A 24,978-nucleotide genomic window follows, 5' to 3' on the forward strand; every position below is an offset into this window, starting at 1 on the left:
CCATCACACAGTGCGAGTGGGGTGGGAGATGGGCTGCCTTGAGCGACTGACTCGCTGGCTTTGTGACTCCCTTCCCTTTTTTGCCTGGTACACGGATTTAGTAGTCGGCCGTTTAGCAGGCCTGTGAGTGTGTGCGCTTCTCTCTCGCCCCATCTCCCTCTTTACATCTCCCTCTTTACCTCTCTCTCTCTTTCTCTCTCTCTCTCCCAATTTGAAACGACCTGTCTGTTCTTCCTCCTTTTTGCCCTTGGCGATTGGCCAATCACCATCCTTGTGGAAGTTCTGGCAACGCCACAGTGCCCCATTTTATGTGCCCTTTTAAAAAAAATCAGTTTTGAGGTTGGCCATCTTGGAAGAAGCATCCTTTAGACTCCGTTGCTGACCGTTTTTCGGCAACGTATTTTGTATATTTTTTATCCTTTTCTGACAGTAGAGTGCTTTTTTTAAAGGAATGTATTGAAGTGTTTTGTAAAGCACCTCCCTTTCAAAGAAGAACATTCGACGTGCCGTCGATAAATTTCATTTTATTTAAACGTTGGGTAGAGAGCCCAACTATAAGAACTGTGTCGGAATTTTTGAGTAAAACTGCTTACTCCAAAGAAAGGAGGAATAAGGAGAGAGAGACACTAACAACCCTTTATGAAAAGGAGAGTAGACCATTTGTTTGAAACCCTATTTCGGGCAAGAGAGACATTTTAAAAACCTTTGAAGGTTCGTTTTATTTGTGAAAAACAATGTCTTAAAGGACTTCCTTTTTTGAAATATTTATTCTCTTTTTCATTCAGACTTCAAGTAAGCCTTTGATTTTTAAGAACATTTTCTATATTTTGAAAAGTCTCCCTTTTTGAGAGACCATTTTAAAGTGAAGTTTTGCCCAGTTGTCTTTTTTCCTTTTTATATTGAATGCCTTTTTGTCTTTTATTTTTTCTTCCTTTTTTTTCTATTTGTTACTTAGTAAATTTTATTTTACAAGCTTTTGGGAATTCAAAGCAACCAGCCACCTTTTTCTTTAAATAAACATTTGTAATTCAAACAGTTTACAGGGTCTCAATTAATTACCTTTTATTTCTCTTTGTGTTGTTGCATGACATTATTTTCTCATTTTTTACCCCAATCGTTTCCCAAAAAGACGAGTTTTGGCGACACCCTCAGAAATTTTCGTCAAACCACGTTATTTTTTTTTTTATTTTTATTTATTTTTTTTTAATGGAACCTTGGTCCTTGCTCCTTTAATTGAAAAAAAAAATTAGGGCTTGAATTACATTTTTCGAGGAGTTATAAGCTTGGAAAGACATGGGGTCGAAAATTCACGCCTCCCATTTTGAAATGTCTATTAAAAAGTAAATAATTAATTTATGTACCAAAGTCTTATATATCACAAATTGAAGAGAGAAGGTCAATAAATAATATATTCAAATTGAAAAAAAAAAAAAAAAAAAAAACAAACTTTTTAAAGTCCGAAGTTTTAAACCTTTTTTAAAAAAAAACACGTTGTTTTTTTTTTTTTTTTTTTTTTTTTATGAAACTTTGGTCCTTGCTCCTTTAATTGAAAAAAATTAGGGCTTGAATTACATTTTTCGAGGAGTTATAAGCTTGGAAAGATGTGGTGGTGGTGGAATTATTCACTATTTTCACGAAATTTCTGACACACCTAGTGCACTGCAGCATGCAGCACCAAAACAGATACTACACTGTGATCTTGGCCCGATGGTAATCATGTTACGTGAAGTTACATTACGTTAGCAACGAAGTTTTTTTTTATGTAAACCTTACGTTCATTGGTTCATCGTTACACAGTTTGTGTTGTGACGTAATTTTTATTAACCAATCGGGTGTCATCTTATAAATCTCATTAATAAGTCTTGTTTGTTTTAAAATGGCGTTTGCCCGGCAACCAAACCCTATACAACATTATTGGTTGCTCATCGCCTCCAAACTCAAACGTAAACCAGTTTTTTGTTTTGTTTTGATACCTCGCATAAATCTGGAAACTACCTCGTAAATAATACCATGGAAGACCATGGTGAGGGTATAACAACCAAAATACCTGAAGTCGATAATTTAATATTGCCAGATGAAACGACGGAGAATAATTCTATGTGAGTAAAAATAATTAATTGTATTACAACAACGAAGTATAAACTTGAGTCTGGCTATTGGTTTTAAAAGTGCTTATTACGTTTTATAAATGAAGGAATTGTTTTAAAATCGTATCTTTTGTCCTATTTACAACTAAAGCAGGTTGTTATAGTTTGTTAAGCATTTTATTTTGATAATTTTATAGAATATTCTCGTCTCCAATGCAGAATACGGACGGTGCTGAAATGTTATTTTGAACACGGGAGAAGAGAGGCCTTTTTTTTCTTTTTTTTCAGTGGACGTTTAGGAAAGTGTCCCGCCCCTCTAAATTCCACAATTTATACTTTTTCTTTTCACGTTAATCTCATCGATTACAAACTTAATTTTCAGATTAAAAAAAAAAAAAAAAAAAAATCGTCGGATCAGCTTTTAATTTAGTTTTACTAAATTGAACACGTATTCGTGACCATCACAGAAAATAATGCGACTCTTACGCGACTGGTGTTAAATCCCGTCTAAAAAAGGGGTTAGAGTAAATTTTCACTTTCCAACTCGATGGCGACTTTTACAGGTTTGCATTAACTTGGTTAATCATACATTTTGTCCGACGCTGAAATAGCTGTAACACATTTTCCGTAAAATTTTGCAGAAGAGGCATGGGATTCTTTCGCGCGAGATGACGCGAATAAGATAGATGAGATGCGTGGAAGGAGGTGTTCAAGAAGTTCCCTTCCTAACCTTTTTTTTTTTTTTTTTAATATATATATATATATAGAGACGTGATTTATGGGCACGAGTACATGTTCAATTTAGTAGAACGTTATAATTGAAAACTGATTCCTCACCCCGACGATGCCTTTTTTTTTTTTTTTCAGAACGAGAAAGTGACCCCCCCCCTAAAAGTTATCATTTTTTTTTTTTTTTTTTTTTTTTTTTCTGCAAATATGATAATTAGACAACCTCGTCGAAAAGTTTAAGTGTAAAACAGTAACACCCATGTTTAGGGGATGAGTATTCTGAATGCTCATCCCAGAATCATTATTCTTGTACAAGCCGCCCCCCAAAAAATATAGCACGGTCCGTAATTATTTATTTTTAGGGTTGGCAAGAAAAACGAATCCTTCGGCAGCTTTTTTTTTTATTTTATTTTTATTTTTTTTTTTTTTTTACTATACACAACAAAACTAAACAGTTATAAAAAGTAAATGTTCTGTTTTATAATGGATAACAGAACAAAAAGTGGTCAAACAAATGTTATCAAAGGCAAGATAAATTGCTCTTCTACCTACCTGAATAAGGTTTTGTGTTTTAGGGTATTTATAGTTTTATTCAGTTCGGAAAAAATGTCGGAGGTGAGAGGGTCACATCTTTGAAGTGTATATGATATAATCGTAAGGTGCATCAGAATTTTTGACATCCTTAAAAAAAAACTGCGAATAAAATATAGGAAACTCGTAATTTCTCTTTTTAAAGTGGTTTAATTCTTTATGGAATATACTTCCAAAATAAACTATTAAAGTTTTTTTTTTTTTTTTAATTCACCCGCCCCCTCCCATTTTGAAATGTCTATTAAAATGAAAATAATTTTCTCACCTCAGATTTATAGATCACAAATTAAAGATAAAAGATCAATAAATAATCGGATATTTTTTTTTTTTTTTTTTTTTTTTTTTAACTCCCAAAAATAGTTTTGGCTTAGTGGGGATGCCCTTTTCTCTACCCTGCAACCTCTCTCCCACAGAAGAGACGTTGCGAGCCTATTTTCATGGAAAGTGTTCAACTGAGCTTCAATCTATGGTCCCCCCTCGCCAAACTTTCACAAGAAACACTCGTCTAGCTGTAAACACTATCAATAATTTCCCCCACTCTTTATCTGTGCCTAAACCTAAACGTAGATTCCATGAACAAAGCTTCTTTCTTAGAACTGTCAACTGCACGCCTGTGGAATTGTCTTCCGTTTTCCTGCTTTCCGGCTGACTACAATATGGTTGTGTTCAAGTCTAAGGTAAATAAGTTCTTGATGAGCCGTTCCATATAAGTTATTAAATTTACCAAATTTTCATTACTAATGATTACTATATTGACCAACTTCTACTGTACACTCTTTATCCCTTATCCTTGAGTGGCCTCTGGGCCTTGATAATGTGGTGATGCCTTTGTAAAAAAAAAAAAAAAAAAAAAAAAAAATCCTTGTTTTATCGTTATTTCCATGGCAGGTGCTCGTCTGAACTCCAATCTCTGATCCCCCCTCGCCAATCTTTCACGAAAAACACCCGTCTAGCGGAATCCACTGTGAAAAATTTCCCCCACTCTATATCTGTGCCTAAATCAAAACGCGGATTCCATGAACAACGCTTCTTTCTTAAAACTGCACGCGCCTGCTTCCCACCGGACTACAACTTGGATGTCTTCAAGTCCAACGTTAACAAATTCCTAATGAACCGCCCCCTTAAGTAAACACTTCATCAAATCTCCACACTCACGTAATGTACTTGCAATAACCCTTATCCCTGAGTGGCTTCCGGGCCTCGATAAGTGGTGACCACTGTAAAAAAAAAAAAAAAAAAAAAAAATCAGTAATTTTTAAAAAATAAGGTTTTATTGACTTTACAGGTAATGTTTTTTTTTTTTTTTTTTTTTTTTTTTTTGTGGAACCTCGTATTTGGAAAATATTGTCTAGCAAATATTAAGCACTTACTATATTTTTTTTTTCTATTTCATTCAATGTTTTATTTTAGATTTCACTCCACCCACCCCCACCATATTTTAATCGGATTTTAATTTTCCAATACTTGTTCCCTATGTTAAGAATGGCTTTCTAAAATCGTGCAAAAGTTTGAATTTAGAATTTTCTCCCGTGTATTCTTGTAAAATGGTGTCGATCATAGATTGTTATTTAAAACCATGAAATAAGATTTTCTTTTTAAAATAAAACTACTTAATTTACATAATTTTTGGTGTACAGTTCTTATAGCAAATTTATAAGCTTGTACTATTAGAATCTGAAACGATCCTAACCTAGTGTTTTCCTTTTTTCGCGACTTTCAAATCGTAAACTGTTTCGGCCACTTCCCATTTGTTCCGTAACAAGGCACAGTGTCACTTGAACATAAGGGGCTACTATTCGGGAACAAATTTAAAGATACTAAGTAGGAAGTTGAGCAACAAAGCGAGATGTCTAACTTCTGCATGTCAATACAGTCAAGGAAGCGGGGACTTGGGAGAGAATTCCAAAATCTATCCATTTGAGGGAAGAAACGGCATCTAGGATTTCTACAGTGCAGGGGTAGGATTTTGCTGCTTGATGGGTTAGTTGAGGGTCTTTACATTGAGGAGTTACATATCGGTACTTAGAGTTCGTCGAAGTGCATTGCATTAAAATACTTATAAAAGAGGCACAAGGATGCAACATTTCAGTAATGGGACAGAGGTTAGTTTGGTTCATAATGCAGGACCTTATTAAATTGGAGACTCCTTTGGGCTCTGTCTAAGAGTGCGACTAGTGGCAAATGCATCAACCCATATGTGGCAACAATACTCTGAGTGAATGGTGGCTTTGTAGAGATATAGGATACTCTCAGGTGTGAATAATTTTCTAACACAGAACTCCACTTCTTCACAACAGACTTGACAATGTCCTCAATGTATTTGTTCCAATTCATGTTGCTTGTGAATGTTAAGCTGAACAGTTTGAATAGCTTTCAGGTAGCATATTATTAGTCGTGGCAATCGGTGGTTGAGAAGTTTTCTTGTAATTGTTAAAGGAAAGAAGCTTAGTCTTAGTAGCATTAAATGTTAGGATCCATTTACGTCTCTATTCCACTTCAGACTGAAGGTCTTCCTCTGAGGTTTCAGCCTTAGATATGTTTATTCATTTTCCCTTCATGTCTGTTACAGAGCGTGGTGTCATCAGCAAAAATACCCATCTCTGAGACAATTTTATTGGAGGGCATTTATGAATATCAGGAATAAGTGTTCAGAGATTGAGCCCTGTGGCACACTTGCATTTATATAATGTTTTGGTGTATGACCATTGAAGACCACCTGAATTTTCCTCTTGTTTAAGAAAGATTTGATTACTGGATTTTCCTCCCAGATGAAAAACTGACCATGCCTAACTGCCCTACCTTCATAATGAGAGGCATCATTATACAGTAGGACCCCAGGATACGGCATTAAAAATTAGTAACCAAATACAGTACGGGCAATTAATGGTTGCTTCGGTAGGGGGGGGTATGGTTTTTAACGCCGGTTAATTATAATTTTTTAAATTTTCGGGTACTTTTTTATTGTATTTGAAAGATTATAGTTTAAAGTTAATTTCTCCAAGAAAGTGTATGAAATAAAAATACGTGGAATAATTTTATCTCAAATCTGAAAACCCCTACATTTCACGTAAAAATTCATGACAAAAATCGCGTTTACATTTTTCTGGAATTATTTCCAAGTATTAAGTTAGTCTTAAGATAATGAATTAATACAATAAATGTACTCAACTTTTGCAAAAAAAAAAAAAAAGTAATAATTATCCAAAAATGTATCACTGGTAGCAACGAGAATCGTTCATTCATTAATTATACTACTGACAATTTATTCTTAAAAAAAAAAAAAAGTTAGCGCCATTTATTAATACAGAATTACAATTGGTTAAGAAAACAATTTATAATTATTGAAAAAATTACACGCTAAAAAAATACAGACTTACGTCAAAATTCATCATGTTTAAGTGAAATTTAAAGTTGAACACAAACAGGCGGGTAATTGAAAAGAGGGTGGGCAAAACAGACTGGGTTTTCTTTTCAACTCTGCGCATCCATACTTACCGACATGGAACGTTCGTATAATTTTTGCCATTTTAAAAATTATTTTACGTTGATAAGTATACATTCTTGCGTGCAATGGAAATATTAGAATCTTACATGTAAAGATTACGTTAAAAATGTAAGCGTAAAAAAAAAAATTTTGTGATTATAATTTTTTTTTTTTTTTTTTTTTTTTTTTTTTGAATGAAAATATTAAATAAACAATGCTGAATTCAATGATAATATTGGTAGTTCGAGAAATTAATTTTTCTTTGAGTTATATGGAATTCATTAATACGGACTTCAGGGGCTTTTTTCGTAATGTTCCTGTAAAAATTATTGTTACAAATTACGATGCTTTATTTATATATAAAAAAAGCAAAAATAAAGTCTTGCGTTTTTTATTTACCATAACTTTAAAGATTTTTTTTGTTTAAACAAAATAATACATTTCCACTAAGATTTAAATAAAAATAATTAGTTGATTATATTCCGCGATCATTATTTGATAAATACTGAAAATTTCATTAAAATTGGTTTCTTTCTTGATTTTTTTGGTGAATTTTAAAGTAAAGGGAGGGGGTCAAAATGTTTATACATTTTGAGCATCGGCATTCATTTTGCCCGTACCTACAGTACAGTATATAATACACATGTATTATAATCAAATAACACCGTAAGGTGGGACAAATACCGTAACCAGGGTCCGGAAATACGTCGTATTCTACATCGTAACCTTAAAAAGAATGTATCCTAGGGCTATCGTATCCTGGGGTTTTACTGTACACTAAATATTAACATCTACATTATATTAAAATAACGACCCTGGTGTCTAACTCTGTCCCGTGGGGAGGCATAGTAAATAGGTACATTTTATTAAAATATTAACTGTTTTAACAAATATAAAACACCAGTCAAGTGTAACGGGTTTTTTAATTTTTTTTTATTTTTTTATTTTTTAACTTTGATAAGTCACCTAGTTATAGATTACTGATTTTATCTTTTTTTTTTTTTTTTTTCTTCTCAAACCTGGAATAGTGTCCAAACCCAGATCCATTTATTTCACTCACTTGACAAATGTACTATTGAGAAAAATATTTTTCCGGTTTATTGAAAACAAACAAATTGTTTTCATCTGTCAAAAAGGCATCATGATTAAGTACTATTTTTTATTGTTTTTCCACTTGTATTTCTTTCAGTAATGGGTCTCCACACGAGGGATCGTTTTCTAAACTTAGATAAGTTTTAGTAGTATATAAATATTTGACTTAGCACCATGCACACTCTTCATATCTGTTAATGTTTAAGTTATTGGATAGGACAAATGTTAATGAAAGGAATGGAATATGATGCAAATTCAGAGAAAATGGTTAATTTTTTTTTTATTTTTTATTTTTTTTTTTTTTGCAATGGCTCAAAAAACAGGATGAAGAAATAAATGTTACTAAAGGCAAGATAAATTACTCTTCTACCTACCCGGATAAGTGTTTTTGTGTTAACATATTTTAATGTGTTTACACAATTAAACCCGGTTCTCCAACTTCCAACGTAGATCCTTACTACCATGTCTCCTTCTCCAACATCAGGGGTCTACGTTCTAACCTTCCAAGGGTTGAAACCCAATTACAGGAGACTAAACCAGACCTTTTATTTTTAAGTGAAACTGGCATTGGACAGGCTATTTCCCTAGAAGAGTTCGCAATTAAAGGATACTCTAACTTAACTTCTAAATCTGATCCCCCAAGATCGCCATGGGCATGGAATATGTGCCTATATTAGGGATAACTTTCCATGTGGTAGGGACATCTCCAGGGAAGATCCTAACTTACCCTATATGTGCTTCCGGGTTGCTTTAGCTCACACTACGGCATTTATATTTACTCTCTATCGCCCCCATAACAGCGGAGTTACTATCTTTCAAAGCATATCTGAGAAAATTTGACAAAGTCCTATCTGCTTATTCTTCAGCTAACATACACGTATGTGGAGACTTCAATGTTCACAATGTAAATTGGTTGATCCACTCAAACAAGACAGATGATGAGGGGAGGTTCTGTCATGATTTCTCCATTGCTTATGACCTCACTCGGATTGTTCACGAACCCGCCCGTGTGTCCGACAATGACTGCTAGTATGCGAGTCTACTAGACCTTTTTCTCACAACTTGCCCTGAACTATGTTCAGTTTCTGTTCTGTCTCCTCTTGGATCTTCCTATCACTCGGTTGTATCAATTAAGATAAAAATGAAATGTAATAAGTCCCCAGACGTACCTTTCCATCGTACAGTATATCGATACACTACTGCTGACTGGGATAGCTTCCGTACATTTATATCAGATCTACCTCTACGTACCATGTTTAAAAAGGATGGGTCCTCTATAGTATCAGACCTGACGGAATGGTTAATTGTAGGTATAGACAGTTTCATACCCTCGAAAAAGTTCCAGCAAAAACCTAACAGCCAGCTGCTGCCATTGTGCACCGAAATCACTTTTTCCACTGCTTCCAACGTAATAGATGTATGGAAACTAAAGTCGCTTTTAGGACTGCCAGCAACCATTGTAAGAAAGTAATAAATAACGCAAAAGTTGTATGCTCAGTCCGTCAAGTCCAAAGTAGCTGAGCAGCGGCTTGGTTCTCACCAGTTTTGGCAAATAGCAAACAGAATCCTGAACAGAAGCATGTGCTCTATCCCAACTATCATCAATGGACCTGAGGTAATCTCGTCAGTATCAGATAAAGCCAAACTCTTTGCCAAGAACTTTGCAGCTAATTCTGCCCTTTGCAACCAAGGCTTCCAACCTCCAATATTTCCTCCTGTATCAGAAAACATGCTATGTGATATACATATATCTGTACGTGATGTTGCCGCTAATCAAAAACCTTGATTCTAGTAAAGCAACCGGCCATGACGGTATTCCAATTATAGTACTCAAAAAAAAAACTTCAACCAGAACTAGCGCCCATACTTACAAAACTGTTTAAAGGTTGTCTTAAGGAGAATAGTTTCCCATCACCCTGGAAAATCTCATCAGTATGCCCTGTATTTAAGAATTCAGGTGATCGCTCATCCCCTTCTCAATACAGACCAATAAGTCTACTGTGCATTATGAGTAAGTTGCTAGAATCTGTGTTAAATACAGAAGTAATCAACCATCTCAACAAAAATAACCGTCTTAGTGACACTCAATATGGTTTCCGTTCTGCTAGATCTACAGCAGATGTGCTTACAGTTACCTCATAGGATTAGTAAATCTCTCTACGGAGGCAACCTTTCTAGGGCAATTGCTCTTGACATATCTAAGGCCTTTGATAGGGTATAGCATAAACGTTTACTTCACAAGATCTCTAGTTATGGTATAGCTGGAAATGTCTTAATTATTAAATCATTTCTTTCTGATAGGTTCATAAGAGTAGTAGTTGATGGGCAAAAATCAGAAGCTTACATTATTAATGCTGGAGTGCCTCAGGGGTCAACCCTGGGCCCAACTCTTTTCCTGATCTACATTAATGATCTTCCAAATCACATCCTTACATCATTTGTAGACATCTATGCTGATGACACTACCATTTATAGTACCACATCTAAGAAAGTAAACGACCAAGTTCTCTCCGATTCTCTCTCCTCTGATCTTGAGCACGTGGTACAATGAGGAAAGGAGTGGCTGGTTATTTAATGCATCTAAAACCAAGCTTCTCTCTTTACATCAACATTCTGATCCTCATCTGGCATCAATTGAAATGAATGGCTCTCTTTTCAGGAGGCCTCAAGTTTTGACAAGCTTCTGGGCTTGACCGTTACTCCTGATCTTAAATGAAACACATCAAATCTGTTGCCAAGGCCGCTGGAAAAATGGTCGGATCCTTCTATCGATCCAGTAGATATCTCACTGCTGATGCAATTCTCTATCTATATAAGAGCCAGGTACGTCCAAGGATGGAATACTGTTGCTACATCTGGGCAGAAGCTGCTAGAAAGGACTTGTCCTGCCTTGATAGAGTTCAAAATAGACTTTGTAGCCTCGTAGATGTCCTTTTCTCTTCCCTGTAACCTCTATCTCACAGAAGAGATGTTGTGAGTTTGTCTCTGATGTATCGTTATTTTCATGGAAAGTGTTCAACTGAGCTTCAGTCTATGGCTCCCCCCCCCCAGCCAAACTTTCACAAGAAACACTCGTCTAGCTGAAAACCCTATCAATAATCCCCCCCCCATTCTTTATCTGTGCCTAAACCTAAACGTAGATTCCATGAACAAAGCTTCTTTCTTAGAACTGCACGCCTGTGGAATTGTCTTCCATTTTCCTGCTTTCCGGCTGACTACAATAAGGTTGTCTTCAAGTCAAACGTGACCAAGTTCTTGATGAGCCGTTCCATATAAGTTAACAAATTTACCAAATTTCCATTACTAATGATTACTATATTGTCCAATTTCTACTGTACACTCTTTAACCCTTATTCTCGAGTGGCCTCTTGGCCTTGATAATGTGGTGATGCCTGTGTAAAAAAAAGCAAAAAAAAAAACTTGAAACAAATGCTGTCTAAGCCCAAGATGGAACGAAAAACAAAATAGCAGTTTTGTTACATCCATTTAGACCCTTGATAATTGCTTGAAAATTAAACAAAATACTAGTAAAACATTACATTCTCACATGATTGAGATTTTATTAGATGATTTCTAGCAGCGTTTTTATTCATTCTTTTGCACAATTATCGAAGGTCTAAATGACTGTTAGAAAACCACCTTTTTTTTTTTTTTTTTCAAACTCAACACGCACCTTTGTTCAAAGTAATCCTTGGCCCAACTCTCTTCCTGATCTACATCAATAATCTCTCAAATCTCATCTGAAGATTATTCGTAGACATTTATGTGTAACAACAAAGAGGGGCCACATCAGATCAGTAGGGTTGATGTGACGTTTTTTTGTGTTAAATGTAATATTCAATCCTGGGCGAACACCGGTTACAGAAAAAAAATAATTTTTTTTTTTAGTTAATATTTTTTTTTAGTTAATATTTTTATGTGTCAAAATCTTGTTGAGATACCATACGGTCAGGGGATAAAAATAGAAATCGCATGCTAAACTTCAAAGCGAAAGATTACTTAAAACATTTTTTAACCAAAATACGCTCGCGTTTGAACTAAACGAGCCAACACAAAATATTCCGAAACAGAGATTTGACCTGTCGGTCGGCTTGAAATGTGTTTGACAGGTGAAATGTCGGATCGTTTTTGATCTGAGAAACACACACACACATGAAACAGATCGGCCCTGATAACAGAATTAATAACGTCAGCCCAAGGTTCGACATGAATTGTTTTTCAATATGACTTATCTAAAAATGTCTTTTGGCAAATTGTTTTGGGCGCTAAGGGGAATTCTGACATGTAAAGAATATTTTTTTTTAAAAATCACACTGATGTTTTTACAAAACAAATAATTCAAAGGGGAAAGAAGATCAAACGGATATTTTTAAATAGATGAAAGCTGGTGATCTATTACAAGCTAAAAATAATATTTCCTCTGATTATCAGTTGATAATATGGAAAAAACCATTATCGAGAAGGCGGGGTCAGGCAAGTTGGGGAGGAATCAATTTGATTTTGGAAATTGGGGGCGGAAAAATAATACCTGCCACAGGCCAAATTGACCAATGAGAAGGAATCAGGTGGATTGTTATCAATCAATTTGATTGGTCGAAGATGAACGTAGGCGTCGTCATTATTCAAGGGTTTTACTATATAAGATGTGTAAAACTCGATTTAAGGAGATAGAAGAAGAGAGAAGACAGAGAGAGGTCTTTGGAGAGACCGAGATAAAGGTCTCGGTAGAGGAATCCAGCCACCCAACTTCTCTCTCCCCCTCGCTGGTTGCCAGAGAGCTCAATTTGCAACTTAATAGAATTCAGAGGACCGAGGAAGAGACCAGCCAGAACATCTTAACAATAATTACAACGGTCCGCGACTCCGACCGAGTATTTCAACAACAAGAAGCTCATTCACAAATCTAATTGCTTGCTTCCATTTAATCTTCAATTGTACATACGTCTGTAGATAATCATTTATGAATTTCCTAAATACATTATATATCAACCAACCTCCGGAGTTTGTTTGCTGATGTGCTGTTGTTCCATGTAACTTTATTTCTTTTACTTGCCACTTGTGACCCCGTTCCCGTCAACGAACACCCAGTCAACAGGACGACCAACTAGACGATCAAAAAGAACAGGCCTTGAGGACCGTGCAACCGAGAAGAGTCCTCCAACGCCTTGACGAGGACTCACTGGGTGACGCGACGTACCAACGGTTGGCAGACCTGGTTGCCCAGTCGACATAATTAATTACCCGGTGACTAGGATAGTCATAATTGGGCATCGACCCAGGGTTAAGATAACTGGGCCGCGATCAGAGGTTTAAGGTCGTGTAAGGTCACGTACAAGGTCACATATGCTGACGATACTACCATCTAAGGCAACACTTCAAAGACCATAAATGACAAAGTTCTACATGGTGCAATGGGGAAAGAGGTGGCTGGTGAATTTAAATGCATCTAAAACCAAGCCTCTATCTTTCCATCGTCAATGCTCTGATCCTTGTCTAGCATCAATCAAAATGAATGGCTATCATCTTGGGGAGGCTCCATATTTTGACAAGCTTCTGGGTCAGACCATTACTCTTGATCTGAGAAGGAACATGTCAAATCCATTGCCAAGGCTGCTGGAAAAATGGTGGGATCGTTCTACCACTCCAGTAAATATCTCACTGCTGATGCAATTCTTTATCTGTATAAGCCAAGTACGTCCAAGGAAGGAGTACTGTTGCCACATCTGGGCAGGAGCTGCTAGAAGCAGCTCATCTTGCCTTGACAGTTCAAAATCGATTTCGTAGCCTAGTGGGGGATGTCCTTTTCTCTTCCTTGCAACTTCTTTCCATAGAGGAAACGTTGCGAACCTGTCTTTGCTTTATAATTATTTTCGTGGCAAGTGCTCATCTGAGCTCCAATCTATGGCCCCCCCCCTGGCCTGACTTTAATGAAAAACACTTGTCTAGTTGAAACCGCTATCAATAATTTCCCCCACCCTTTATCTGTGCTTAAACCTAAACAGATTCCATGAACAAAGTTTCTTAGTACTGCATGCCTGTAGAACTGTTCTGCTTTCCAACTAACTACTATATGGTCGTCTTCAAGTCCAACCTGAATAAGTTCTTGATGAGCCATCCCCTTAAGTAATCCAAATTTCCACTTCTAACGATTACATTTTCCTGTTGACTACTGTACACTCATTAACCCTTATCCTCAAGTGGCCTCTGGACTTTGATAAGTGGTGACTCCTTTGTAAAAAAAAAAAAAAATAAAATAAAATAAAACACGACCGACTTTCCCTTATATCATAAAAACGTAATCCTTAAAATGACGAATCTTTTCTACTTGGTCATTTAATAACAAGGTTAGAAAAATTTCATCCACGCTGCTTCTTATTCAATCATTCCACCCTTTACTTCACCTAAAGAGGACAAATGTTTTCTCTGCAAACTTACCTGTAATTAGTGTTCTTGTTTGTTTTTGTTTTAACTTGTAAAAAAAAAAAAAAATCCACCTGCGTCGGACAGGTACGTGTTCATGTGATTTTGTACTATTTAAATTCTTCTCTTGGGTGACTCGTGTAAACACCTATTGCTGTCGTAATGAATTTCAAAAAAAAAAAAAAAATCAACCAGGTAAGATATTTCAATATGAGGACCCATATCGATTTGTATGTTTCAGCGTGATTTACAAAACAGACCAGAAATGACCTAGCTGTTTACAGTCCATTAGTACGGACATTAAATGAAACTTTATTTTCCCCCTGACTTAAGGTTAGGGTCAAGTCAGTTATCCTTCCCCGTTCATCTGTACTGTTAAGAATCTGTTTAAGTTAATCAACTTTTATTTTCTGGCTTTCAAATCGTAAACTTAAGCTTTTTTTTTTTTTTCTTCTTCCGTAAAACGTGATAGGAAACTTTCAGGTCGATATGGTCCTTTATTATAGAAGCACCAGTATTTCTCTTAGGATATATATCTGCAATGTGTGATATGATACAAAGGTAAGTTTAAAGTGATAAGTCCAGAGGCTGGTTAAGGAAGAATGATCACTAGTTCTAACTCTAAAGTTATGAATTTTAGAGTTCTTTGTTAGCTAGCCTCTTTCAGAGCTCTTTTTATAAAGTTAGCGATTATTTATTTTTTCTGGTCTAATTTTTATTTTAGCATTTCACATGTATAAAACTTGCAAAAGTGATTGACATGCTTAAAAGTTTGAAGTCACATTTGTGCTCTTGGTACTTATGTAGAATATGGACAGTGCTGAAATGTTATTTAGAAACTCATTCTTAACGTGGAGTTTTTTAACTATTCTGTGCTCTTCACCAAACAATTTAATAAACAAGATACTGTAAAAATTTAATTAGTTTGTGTACGAACGGTACCCACCCCCTATATTTTTATTTTATTTTATTTTTTCATCAGATTATTGAATGGACACTAATCTACCAGATTATAAAAAAAATGAAAAACAATATTTAAATATTTGTAGGAGGGTGCTCAGTTTCTAGTGCAACTAAAGCAAAGGAATTACTTTACTCTTGTATCAAAATCTTTTCTTTCTTTTTTTTCTGAATATATAATTAAACTTAATTTTTTCTTCACAGTAAAAGATGTTTTCTCCATAATGGAATTTCACTTGTGTTGAAATTTTAATTAAATGCCTAATTTCAAATAAATGTATAAATTTAATAGTGAAACTTTTTTTTTTTTTTTTAGTTAAACAATCAAAGTGTTAAAGTTAGAAATAATAAAAAAAAAAAAAAAAAAGGCTCAATTGTAATACAAGAACAGAACATGAGCTTTATTTACATTCTATACAGTTAAGATTCTGTTTAATGGTGGCCGGGTTTCATGTATTCAACCCTCTACTAGTTAAAAAACTTAGCAAAACACTCATTAGCCATCAAAAGGAGGACGAAAATTAGTCAAACTTTTAAATCCTGGTTTCAGAAAATTTTAGGTAAGAATTGATAATTTGGGTCATTCTAACTACTGTTATCATTGGCCAAAAACGTTTAGAACAATAATTTGAATAATCTAAATACAAAATTTCAGATTCTTGTTCTCCATCTTGATGGCTACACGTTTCAGGTCCATTGTTCCAAATTTTGTGACTAGCAGATAATTTATGTGAAACCTGGGTATGATTCAATGAAAATGTGTATGTGTGAGATATATATATATATATATATATATATATATATATATTAGTTCGCAATGCACTGTTCGTTGGCTGGTGTGGCTCTTGTGGCCTACAGTGTTCTTTGGGCTGTGAAAATAATTATAATCTGTCGCATTCTGAAAATTATATATAACAAAAGCCTATATTCCAAATTTTCTTAAATTTATTCCTCTATATTGACATGCACAATTCTTGACAGCACCTGTTTCGAAACATGGTGTTATAAAATTTAAAAAAAAAAAATTTTTTTTAAATGAGAAGTGATTGCAACTTAATTTTCAGATTTTGTAGTCATACCCATATGCATTTTTCTTTTTAATGAATTAATAGGTGCTTTTTCTTCTGAGTTATGGGAAGAATATATTCATTGATTGATATAATTAAATAAATGATTTTGTCTATGAAACAGGTGTTGTCAACAATTGTGCAGGTCAACATACTTAAAGGAAATAAATTGTAAGGCGAACAACATCTTGAAATTTGGAATATAGACTTTATCATGCCCTGTAATTACATTAAGCTTCATAAATTAAAGGATTGGTATGAATAAAAGGTGAAATATATAATTAAAAAAAACATTGCTATGTATATTATATCCTCATATAAAAGTTTTTTTTTGTGTATTATCATTTTAAAAACCCCTTTTTTTTCTATTTATTTAAAAAGTAAAATACAACTTTGTTATATATTGGTCATGGAATTGCATTCATCTGCAAAAGATCTAATTTGCATATCATTTAAACATTCATTTTAATTAATTCCCTGTTAAATTTTTTGGTTTTCTTATGGGATGATCATTAGTTAACTATTATGTGTAATTAACGCAGATATTCTACATAATTTATACTTGCATAATATTTGTAAAAAGTGTTATACTAAACACAAATCTTTCTATATATACTTATGCATACGTATTTAAAAAAATGTTGCCTACAAAACTCCTGTCAGTTTTTGGTCTACAGGCATGAAACTTAATATATAAGGTATTCGAACCCATGCAAAATTTTATATTTGGGTTTTAGCCAGGGAAAATCGATAAAAAATCAAAAAAAAAATTGCCAGGTGAAGGTAAATGACTGCATTATGAATATGCATGCATAACATAATAGCTATTGGTTCTCGGTAGTGGTGCAAGAGTCTTTTAAATCATTACTATATATTGGCTCCAAAATATATATATATATATATATATATATATATATATATATATATATAATGTGTGTGTGTGTGTGTGTGCATTTTTTCTGTATGTCCGCCAAAGGTGTTTTTCCGGCTGCTGCTCGGCTTGCTCACTCATTCTTATAACTTTTTATATGCTACCTAGATTATAATATATACGAATTAGGAAAGAGGGTGGTGTGTATCTTTTATTTGGGTGACTTTTACACGCTATTTTCATGATATTTTTTACTCTTCGCATGTTTCTTTGGCTTTGTCATATATAAGCGAAATTGAACCGTAGCAAAATTAGCCTCTCTGGCACTCATGCTCGGGACGTCTAGAAAGCAACAAAGTTTGATCAATGCGACCAAAATTCGTCATATCAGGTAATTGCTATTCATTACGATACTCCTCTTTAAATGAGGAGCTGGTTTTCCCAAACATCTTGGGGGCAGCAAATATATGCAGAAACTGGCTTGCAGCCAAAGTTAAGTGTTTCATTCCCTATGGCATGATGGTCGACCTCATTTAACTGACGCACCTGTTACATCACTTTTTAATTGTTTCATTTTTTAATCATTTCATTTCATATTTTCAGTTCTCTGCCAGCGTAGCGTGGCAGTGTTATCAGCCTATTAACATCAAGGGTTCAGGTTTGAGCTTACCTACCTATCAAAACTTTCTTTCTTTTACACCTCCAAACACCCGGGCAACGCTGGGTATCCCCGTTAGTCTATTATATAAAAAGCAAAATGGGCGCAAACATTTGTGTATGTCTGAAAGGCCTTTTTCGTCGGGCTTCTCGCGTCTGTTACATTTATGGAAAAGTTTCCGTATACTTCCTAGATCATACTCCCCCCCCCCCCGATTTGCAAATGGACATCGTCTCTATCTTTATTTTGATTGAGTTTTAAAAAAAATTCCCTCATTTCGAGTGTTTGTCTTTCTTGTATAAAGCGAAACTAATCGAAACAAAGGCATCCAACTGGCCTGCCGGGCCGGGACATTTTGAAGGCAATTAGCTTTGATCAATGTGGGGAGGAAACCGTCCATAGCAGACAATTGCTATTTATTTGGACACTGCCAGAGTTCCTCCTTTTTGGGGGGAGCTAGTTTTCCCCAACATCGTGGGGAAACAAATAAAATGGCAGGAAGCTTAACTGACCTCCAGCCAGATCTTCATTTCTGCACCTGCGTGATTCTTAACTTAATCACCAACTCTTTCATTTCGCTCTCCACTATGGCATCATGGTTAGGGAGTTAACTTTTAAAAATAATTTTTATTTTGTCTCCTCCACCCGGGCAAAACTTACTTATCAACTCTTTTCTTCGCCTTCTTTTCCTCCTTCGCAGTACGCCCCCCCCCTTTTTTTTCTTTAAAAACACCTACAAACACCCAGGCAACACCAGGCATCTCCGCTAGTATAATATACAAAATCTACATTAATCAAAATATCATACGAAGTGTATTTTATGACCGGGGAATGCTAGTAATATATATATATATCTTGCATACTAATGAATGTATAAATTATTTTGTTCAGACGACCGTCAAGGGTTATCTACCTCTCTCGTATGTCAATTTTTGTTACTTCATCAGTTATGTTGTTCCACCTGCTCTAGTGAATAACGTCAGTTTTTGTGGAGATAACCATTTAAGATAACAAGATCCAGAGTGAAGTATTTTTTATTCCCAAGGGTTTAGATAATTCATTTAGATTACATTTCTGGTTACTGGTTGTCTAGATAAGACATTGTGTATATCTATATACTAGGGGTGTGCCAATTATCAAATTAACCAATTACTGATTTGATAATCGGCTGATAAGATTTTCTAATGCCAATTTATCTGCAAATTTTGTTGTCATAAATGATACTAATCTTAATTATATTGGAAAGATATTGTCATAAATGATACTAATCTTAATTATATTGGAAAGATATTGTCATAAATGATACTAATCTTAATTATATTGGAAAGATATTGTCATAAATGATACTAATCTTAATTATATTGGAAAGATATTGTCATAAATGATACTAATCTTAATTATATTGGACAGATATTGTCATAAATGATACTAATCTTAATTATATTGGAAAGATATTGTCATAAATGATACTAATCTTAATTATATTGGAAAGGAAAACCAGTTAACTCACTTTTTGCTTACTAGTGAAAACTTATTAAAGAGACATGACTCCCTAAACTATATCAAATAACAGGCATAACGCGCTGTTTAAGATGTAGATTTTTACAACTGCACTGAATTTGAGGTAAATAAATGTCAACATATGGAAAATTTCTCCTTTCTCTTTCTATTGAATTAACATTTTTCTACTTTAAATTATTGCTTCGCCTTTTCAGTTTTCATGTTGAGGAATTGTACGGTAAATTGTGACAAACCAAAAATCATTCTTCATCAGTCATACTTTTGTTCCTCATTTTCGGACTCGTGCTACCATTACATTTTTATTTTTCTCGTTTAGATAATGTATATTTCATTGAGATGAATTACTAATTAGATATCAGACATAAGTAATTTAAACCCATAAAAAATTAACTAAATATTAACAACCTTCAACTATTATGCACCCAGTTTCTGCTGGAAGTATTTTGATGGCAATCTCAAGAATAACAAGGCCGATAGCCATTAGTCGCGTGCTCTCATGTAATGAATGAATGCGTGAATGTAGGATTGACATGAAATTCTTTAAGATAAACTAAAATGGCCGAAAAATGACTTGAATAAATAAAAAGTAAATGACTTGAATAAATAAAAAGTAAATGACTTAGAATGACTTTAATGAACTTAAGAATGACTTGAATGCTTAAAAAATAACTGGAATCCTTCAAAAACAACTTGAATGATCTGGAGAATGACTTGAATGGCTTTGAGACTGACTGGTTGTAAAGTGGGTGATCATTTTACATTAAATTAATACAGAAAAGTGATCCCTCACTTTATATCACAGTTACAAGCATAAGTACAGCATGTACTAAGAACAGATACTACACTTTGAGATATTAAATCCTTTATTCATGTTAAAAATACATTGAAAATCAACACTGAACAAAAAACTTAGGCACATGGCTAACTCAAAAGGGGGGGGGATTGTGGGTGTCGTTGGTCATCCTTGTCACTCCAGAACTAAACCAAATCAAAAGTTTCTCCCAGCTAGTATCTTTCACCATAATACCGCATTCACCCTTTCATACTGGGGGACATCCTACTTAACTCCCAATTTTTAAAACATTTTTTATTGACGTGTAAAAACAAAAAAAAAAGATAACAATAAAAATGGTACAATAATTCATGTGTCGAGGACGGGGGGGGGGGATTAGTAGGACCCTCCCAACCCCGTCTAGTTGATAGACTACCCATTCCACTAGGTTTGTAAAAGGAACCTGGCTTCTGCAGGTCAGTCTCTAAGTGGGGATGTCCTCTAGATGGGGGTGAATCGAGAAAAGAAAATTTTGTGGGTAAGGAATGGGGATTAATTTGTATGTCAAATGCCGTACAATGCAGCCTTCTTCTATCACATCTGATCTTCACCCATAGTTGGTGTTTAAAGAAAGCGATCAGATCCTGATCCGAAAAAGACCCCCCCCCCCCCCCCCCGGCAACCTTACAAACGCGACGTCCAAATCACCGTTCTCGCCACGGCCAGGATCGTAACATAGACCATTTGTCTTTCCTGGTCCCACGGTGGCCTCACATTGTCCACGACATTGGATATGGTAATTGGGCGAGGATGCTCAGGATCGATGCGAGCCATCACCTCGCTGAACCTTGGTAGTCGTTTTAGCTCGGCACTCTTTCATGTAAGCAGATTCTCCCCGCGGCATGAGATGGCTCTCGATAGAAGGGTCGAGAATGAGGTCGGGGAAGGCGACAGTAACCACGGGGTGCCACGGTTGGTCATCTTGCATATAGTGGCTCAGGAAGGCCAGCCTCTCAGCGTCTCGATGACACTTCAAGTCTGGCATTCCCAAGCCTCCCTCATATGGACGTTGAATACAAACCTGTCTGCTCACCCAGTGTCTTCCTCTGTCCCAAAGAAGCGAGAACAAGAGTTTGACAAGAGCTGTTAGGTGTTGTGCAGGTAGGGGAAGTACGGCCAGTCAGTAAAGGATGAGAGGAAAGACGTAAGTGGCGCACGCCTCAGCTCTACCCTTTAAGGAAAGTTTCCTAGGAAGCCACGAATTGACTGCAGCCTCCACCTTTTACCGTACCTCCAACCAATTTTTGTCAAGCTGGAGACCCGGTCCGAACCACACGCAGAGGATCCGAACCGGCCCATCTGTCTAGCTGAAGGGCGCCGGGAGGTTGGCGTTGCCACTCCAGGCACCCAACCGCAGTCCTACCGACTTGCTGCGGTTTATCTTGGTCCCTGTAATTCTTTCATACTGAGCGAGCACCTCCGACACGATCTCGATGTCTCCGAAGCTCGACACAAAGACCGCGACATCATCGGGAACGTGGATACCTTGGCGACTGAGCCACCGGGTATTGCAATTCCGCGCAGGGCCGAATTTGTGTCCCCCACGTCTCAGCTTGTGGAGCAGGGGCTCCAAAGCCAGGGCATAGAGCAGGAGCAACAGCGGACAACCCTGACGAACCGACCGAGAGATAACAAAAGGTTTTGAGCACTTTCCGTTGACTTGCACAATGGCTGTGGGCTGTCGATACATCACGGAGATCCACTTGCAGAAGTCCGGTTTAAAACCGGCGGCCTCTAAGACAGATGCCAAGAAATGATGGTCGACCCTATTTACCAACGGACAGACCGACTTATAGTCACTTGCACGCAACTAAAAATACAGCTGCTTACAAGTTATGTCAAGTCATCGCATCAAAAGGTGGCTAATCAACAGAAACTTTTACAATGACTGTTAAACCATCTAAGAAAGGTTTGTTCAAAAGAAGCAAAAGTTGCAAATAAGAAAAGGAAGCACAATGAATATTCAGGGACAGACATTCCAACTATGAGCCTCCACCAAATTACTATAGAATCAATATTGGCCACCCTCCAAAATTGGAGATTAATGATCACATTATCTGATTAGAGAAATGATTGCTGTTGATATTAAACCATATTCTGTAACGTCTGACATTGGACTTATAGGCTTGTTGAAAAACTTTGTTCAAATTACAGCATTCCATCAAAAACGTACTTCACTGCAAAATAATTTTCGATATATTTACAAAAGTAAAACAAAAATTCAACTGTTTCTTGCTGAAATTAGCAATATTTCATGAACTACAGACATTTGGACAGCTATAACAGATAATGATCCTTTTCTAAGTTTGACGGGTTATTGGTTTTCAAATGACTTTGAACAGTGTCGAGCTGTGCTTAGTGGTCCCATTCCCTGGTGCACACACAGATGCAATAAGTGAAGAATGGCATAATGTTCTGGATGAGTATAAAAATCTTCAATAAAGTTTTCTTAGTCTTGCGGCATTCAGGAACAAATATGGTTGCTAATGTCAGACTCTGATTTAGAATAACTGTCATACATACTCGGGCTGTGAAAACAACCACTACATCTAACAGAAATACAGTCTCTCACTTTAATCGCTTTCTATTAGCAATTAGTAAATTAACTGAAATACAGGATCGGCTTAATTTAGAAAAACAAACTCATTTAATATGTGACCGCATGGTGGAATTCAACATCTTTATATGCTGAAAACAAATTAACAACAAAAAGCTCTTTTAATGTGTGCTGTTAAGATTCCTACCTTAACAACTTACCAATGAGGACTTGTTTGAAAAAAAAATTTCTAGTTCCTGAGTCCATTTGAAGAAATCACCAAAGAAGTAAATTATAGAACATCAACCATATTAATAATACCTATAAATTTAGCTTTGAGGTTATTTTTAAGTTGTCCAATCTAATTCTAGTATTTCTGACTTGAATAGAATTCTTCTTGCCATTGTTGAACAATTAAGGTTATCAATTGAAACAAGATTTTCATCCTATCCAAATGATAAAAACTTGTGTATGTCTACTTTCCTAGACCCATGATTCAAATATTAATTTTATAAGATTGGCATAGAAAACATTTTAGAATTGGATTCTACATCTACTTTTCACTGATCAGTAGTATACACTACCCTGCTGAGGGTGAAGAAGCACGAACATGTGTAAATTAAAACATGGCAATTTTGAAACCAACTGACAAAAAAGTAACCAGTAAACATCACTCCTAATATAAGAAGACAGTAGGAAGTAAAAGTACAATTATTTCTAATTCAATTTCGGCCCTCATTTTTGAGGTATCACAAAAACTATTAAAAGATCTGGAATTTTTCATGCCTATTGTAAAATGCTATATCCAAATGTCAGCTCTTTGCACCATGTACTTAAATAGTATCCTCAAGAAAGTGCAATTTGCTGTATTTTTCACTTTATCATGGTAATGTAATTAATTAAACGTATATGTTCAACATCAATTTAATTTTAATAAAAGTAAGAACTGCATGTTATCAATGATAATTCTTTATACAATTTGTATTTTTTTTATTATTTTTTTTTTTTTTGCGATTCTGAATTCTTCGTTTGATACTGATTACATCCGTCCCTTTGAGGTGGTTCCCTCAACTCCTTCCATAGTCAAACACATATAGAGAAAAAAAAACTTCAGTTGTCCTTCAATGCTTGTGGCACAAATCACTTGTTTTGCATTGTTTATTAAATTGTTAGGTGAAAGTACAGACTAGTTAGAAAAACACCCCCTCCTCCGCATGTCAAGAAATCGGTTTCAAAAAAGTTCTCTGCATATGCACTATTGTTTTTATATTGTTTTAACATCTTTATATTATTTTTGTATTGGCTTTGTTCAAGTAAACACTGTGATTGTTTACAAATGATTTATTTCCCCATTTGTGCGGATTGTTCTGCTTTATGTTGAATGCCCAGAAAAAGTCCCTTCTGATTAATGTTTTTTTGTTTTAAGATAAACAAACGAACTTGGCTGTTTTTCAGAATAACAGAATATTTTTTTTATCTGGTAAACATTACTCAGAAAGGACTTTTCGTGGCATATGTGAAGCAGAATGATTCGCACAAACCAGAATTGAAGAGATTCGTTCATTTTTTTTTAAATTTTATTTATATATATATATATATATATATATATAATTTGCAACACTATAAAAAAATCCATACCTTAACAACTTACTATTGGGGACTTGTTCAGAAAATTGTCCATTTACTGAATCCATTTGAAAAAAATCAAAGAAGCAAGTCACAGAACTTCAACCATATCGATAATACCTACAATTTTAGCTTTTGAGATTATTTCTTTTAAAAGCTATCTAATCTTGATATTTCTAACTTTAGTGGAATCCTTACCACTGTTGAACAATTCAATGAATCAATGGAAACAAGATTTTCATCCTAAAAACGTATATCTACTTTCCTAGATCCAAGATTCACATTTAAATTTCAAAAGAATGACATGGAAAACACTAAGAATTGGATTTTACATCTACTTTCTACTGATGATGAAGCAGAATCAGCAGGCAGGATACACTTCAAGGTCTGTTCAGTCAAGAAGACCAAAGTGAAAGTAAAACTGTATCTCTTTCAAGCCTGTTTGATGAATTAGCTTCAATTAAGCCTACAGTAACAAATGAAAACTTAGAAGCTGAGTTAAAC

The 24,978-nt window shown here is 35.2% G+C and overlaps 1 protein-coding gene across 2 annotated transcripts in view; it reads left to right on the forward strand.

Moving 5' to 3' along the window:
• Positions 1-1,851: 1,851 nt before the first annotated feature.
• LOC145293960 (uncharacterized) overlaps positions 1,852-24,978 on the forward strand; it is a 64,563-nt gene continuing 41,436 nt past the window's right edge. For both annotated transcript variants that reach the window (XM_080140831.1, XM_080140832.1), the window contains exon 1: positions 1,852-2,099. In XM_080140831.1, the coding sequence (XP_079996957.1) occupies positions 2,011-2,099 (89 nt within the window). In that variant the 5' untranslated portion in view covers positions 1,852-2,010. The remainder of the gene's footprint in view (positions 2,100-24,978) is intronic.

Source organism: Euprymna scolopes, chromosome 15 (assembly GCF_053919585.1).
Source record: "Euprymna scolopes isolate OS-2025 chromosome 15, ASM5391958v1, whole genome shotgun sequence".
NCBI classification, from domain to species: domain Eukaryota; kingdom Metazoa; phylum Mollusca; class Cephalopoda; order Sepiida; family Sepiolidae; genus Euprymna; species Euprymna scolopes.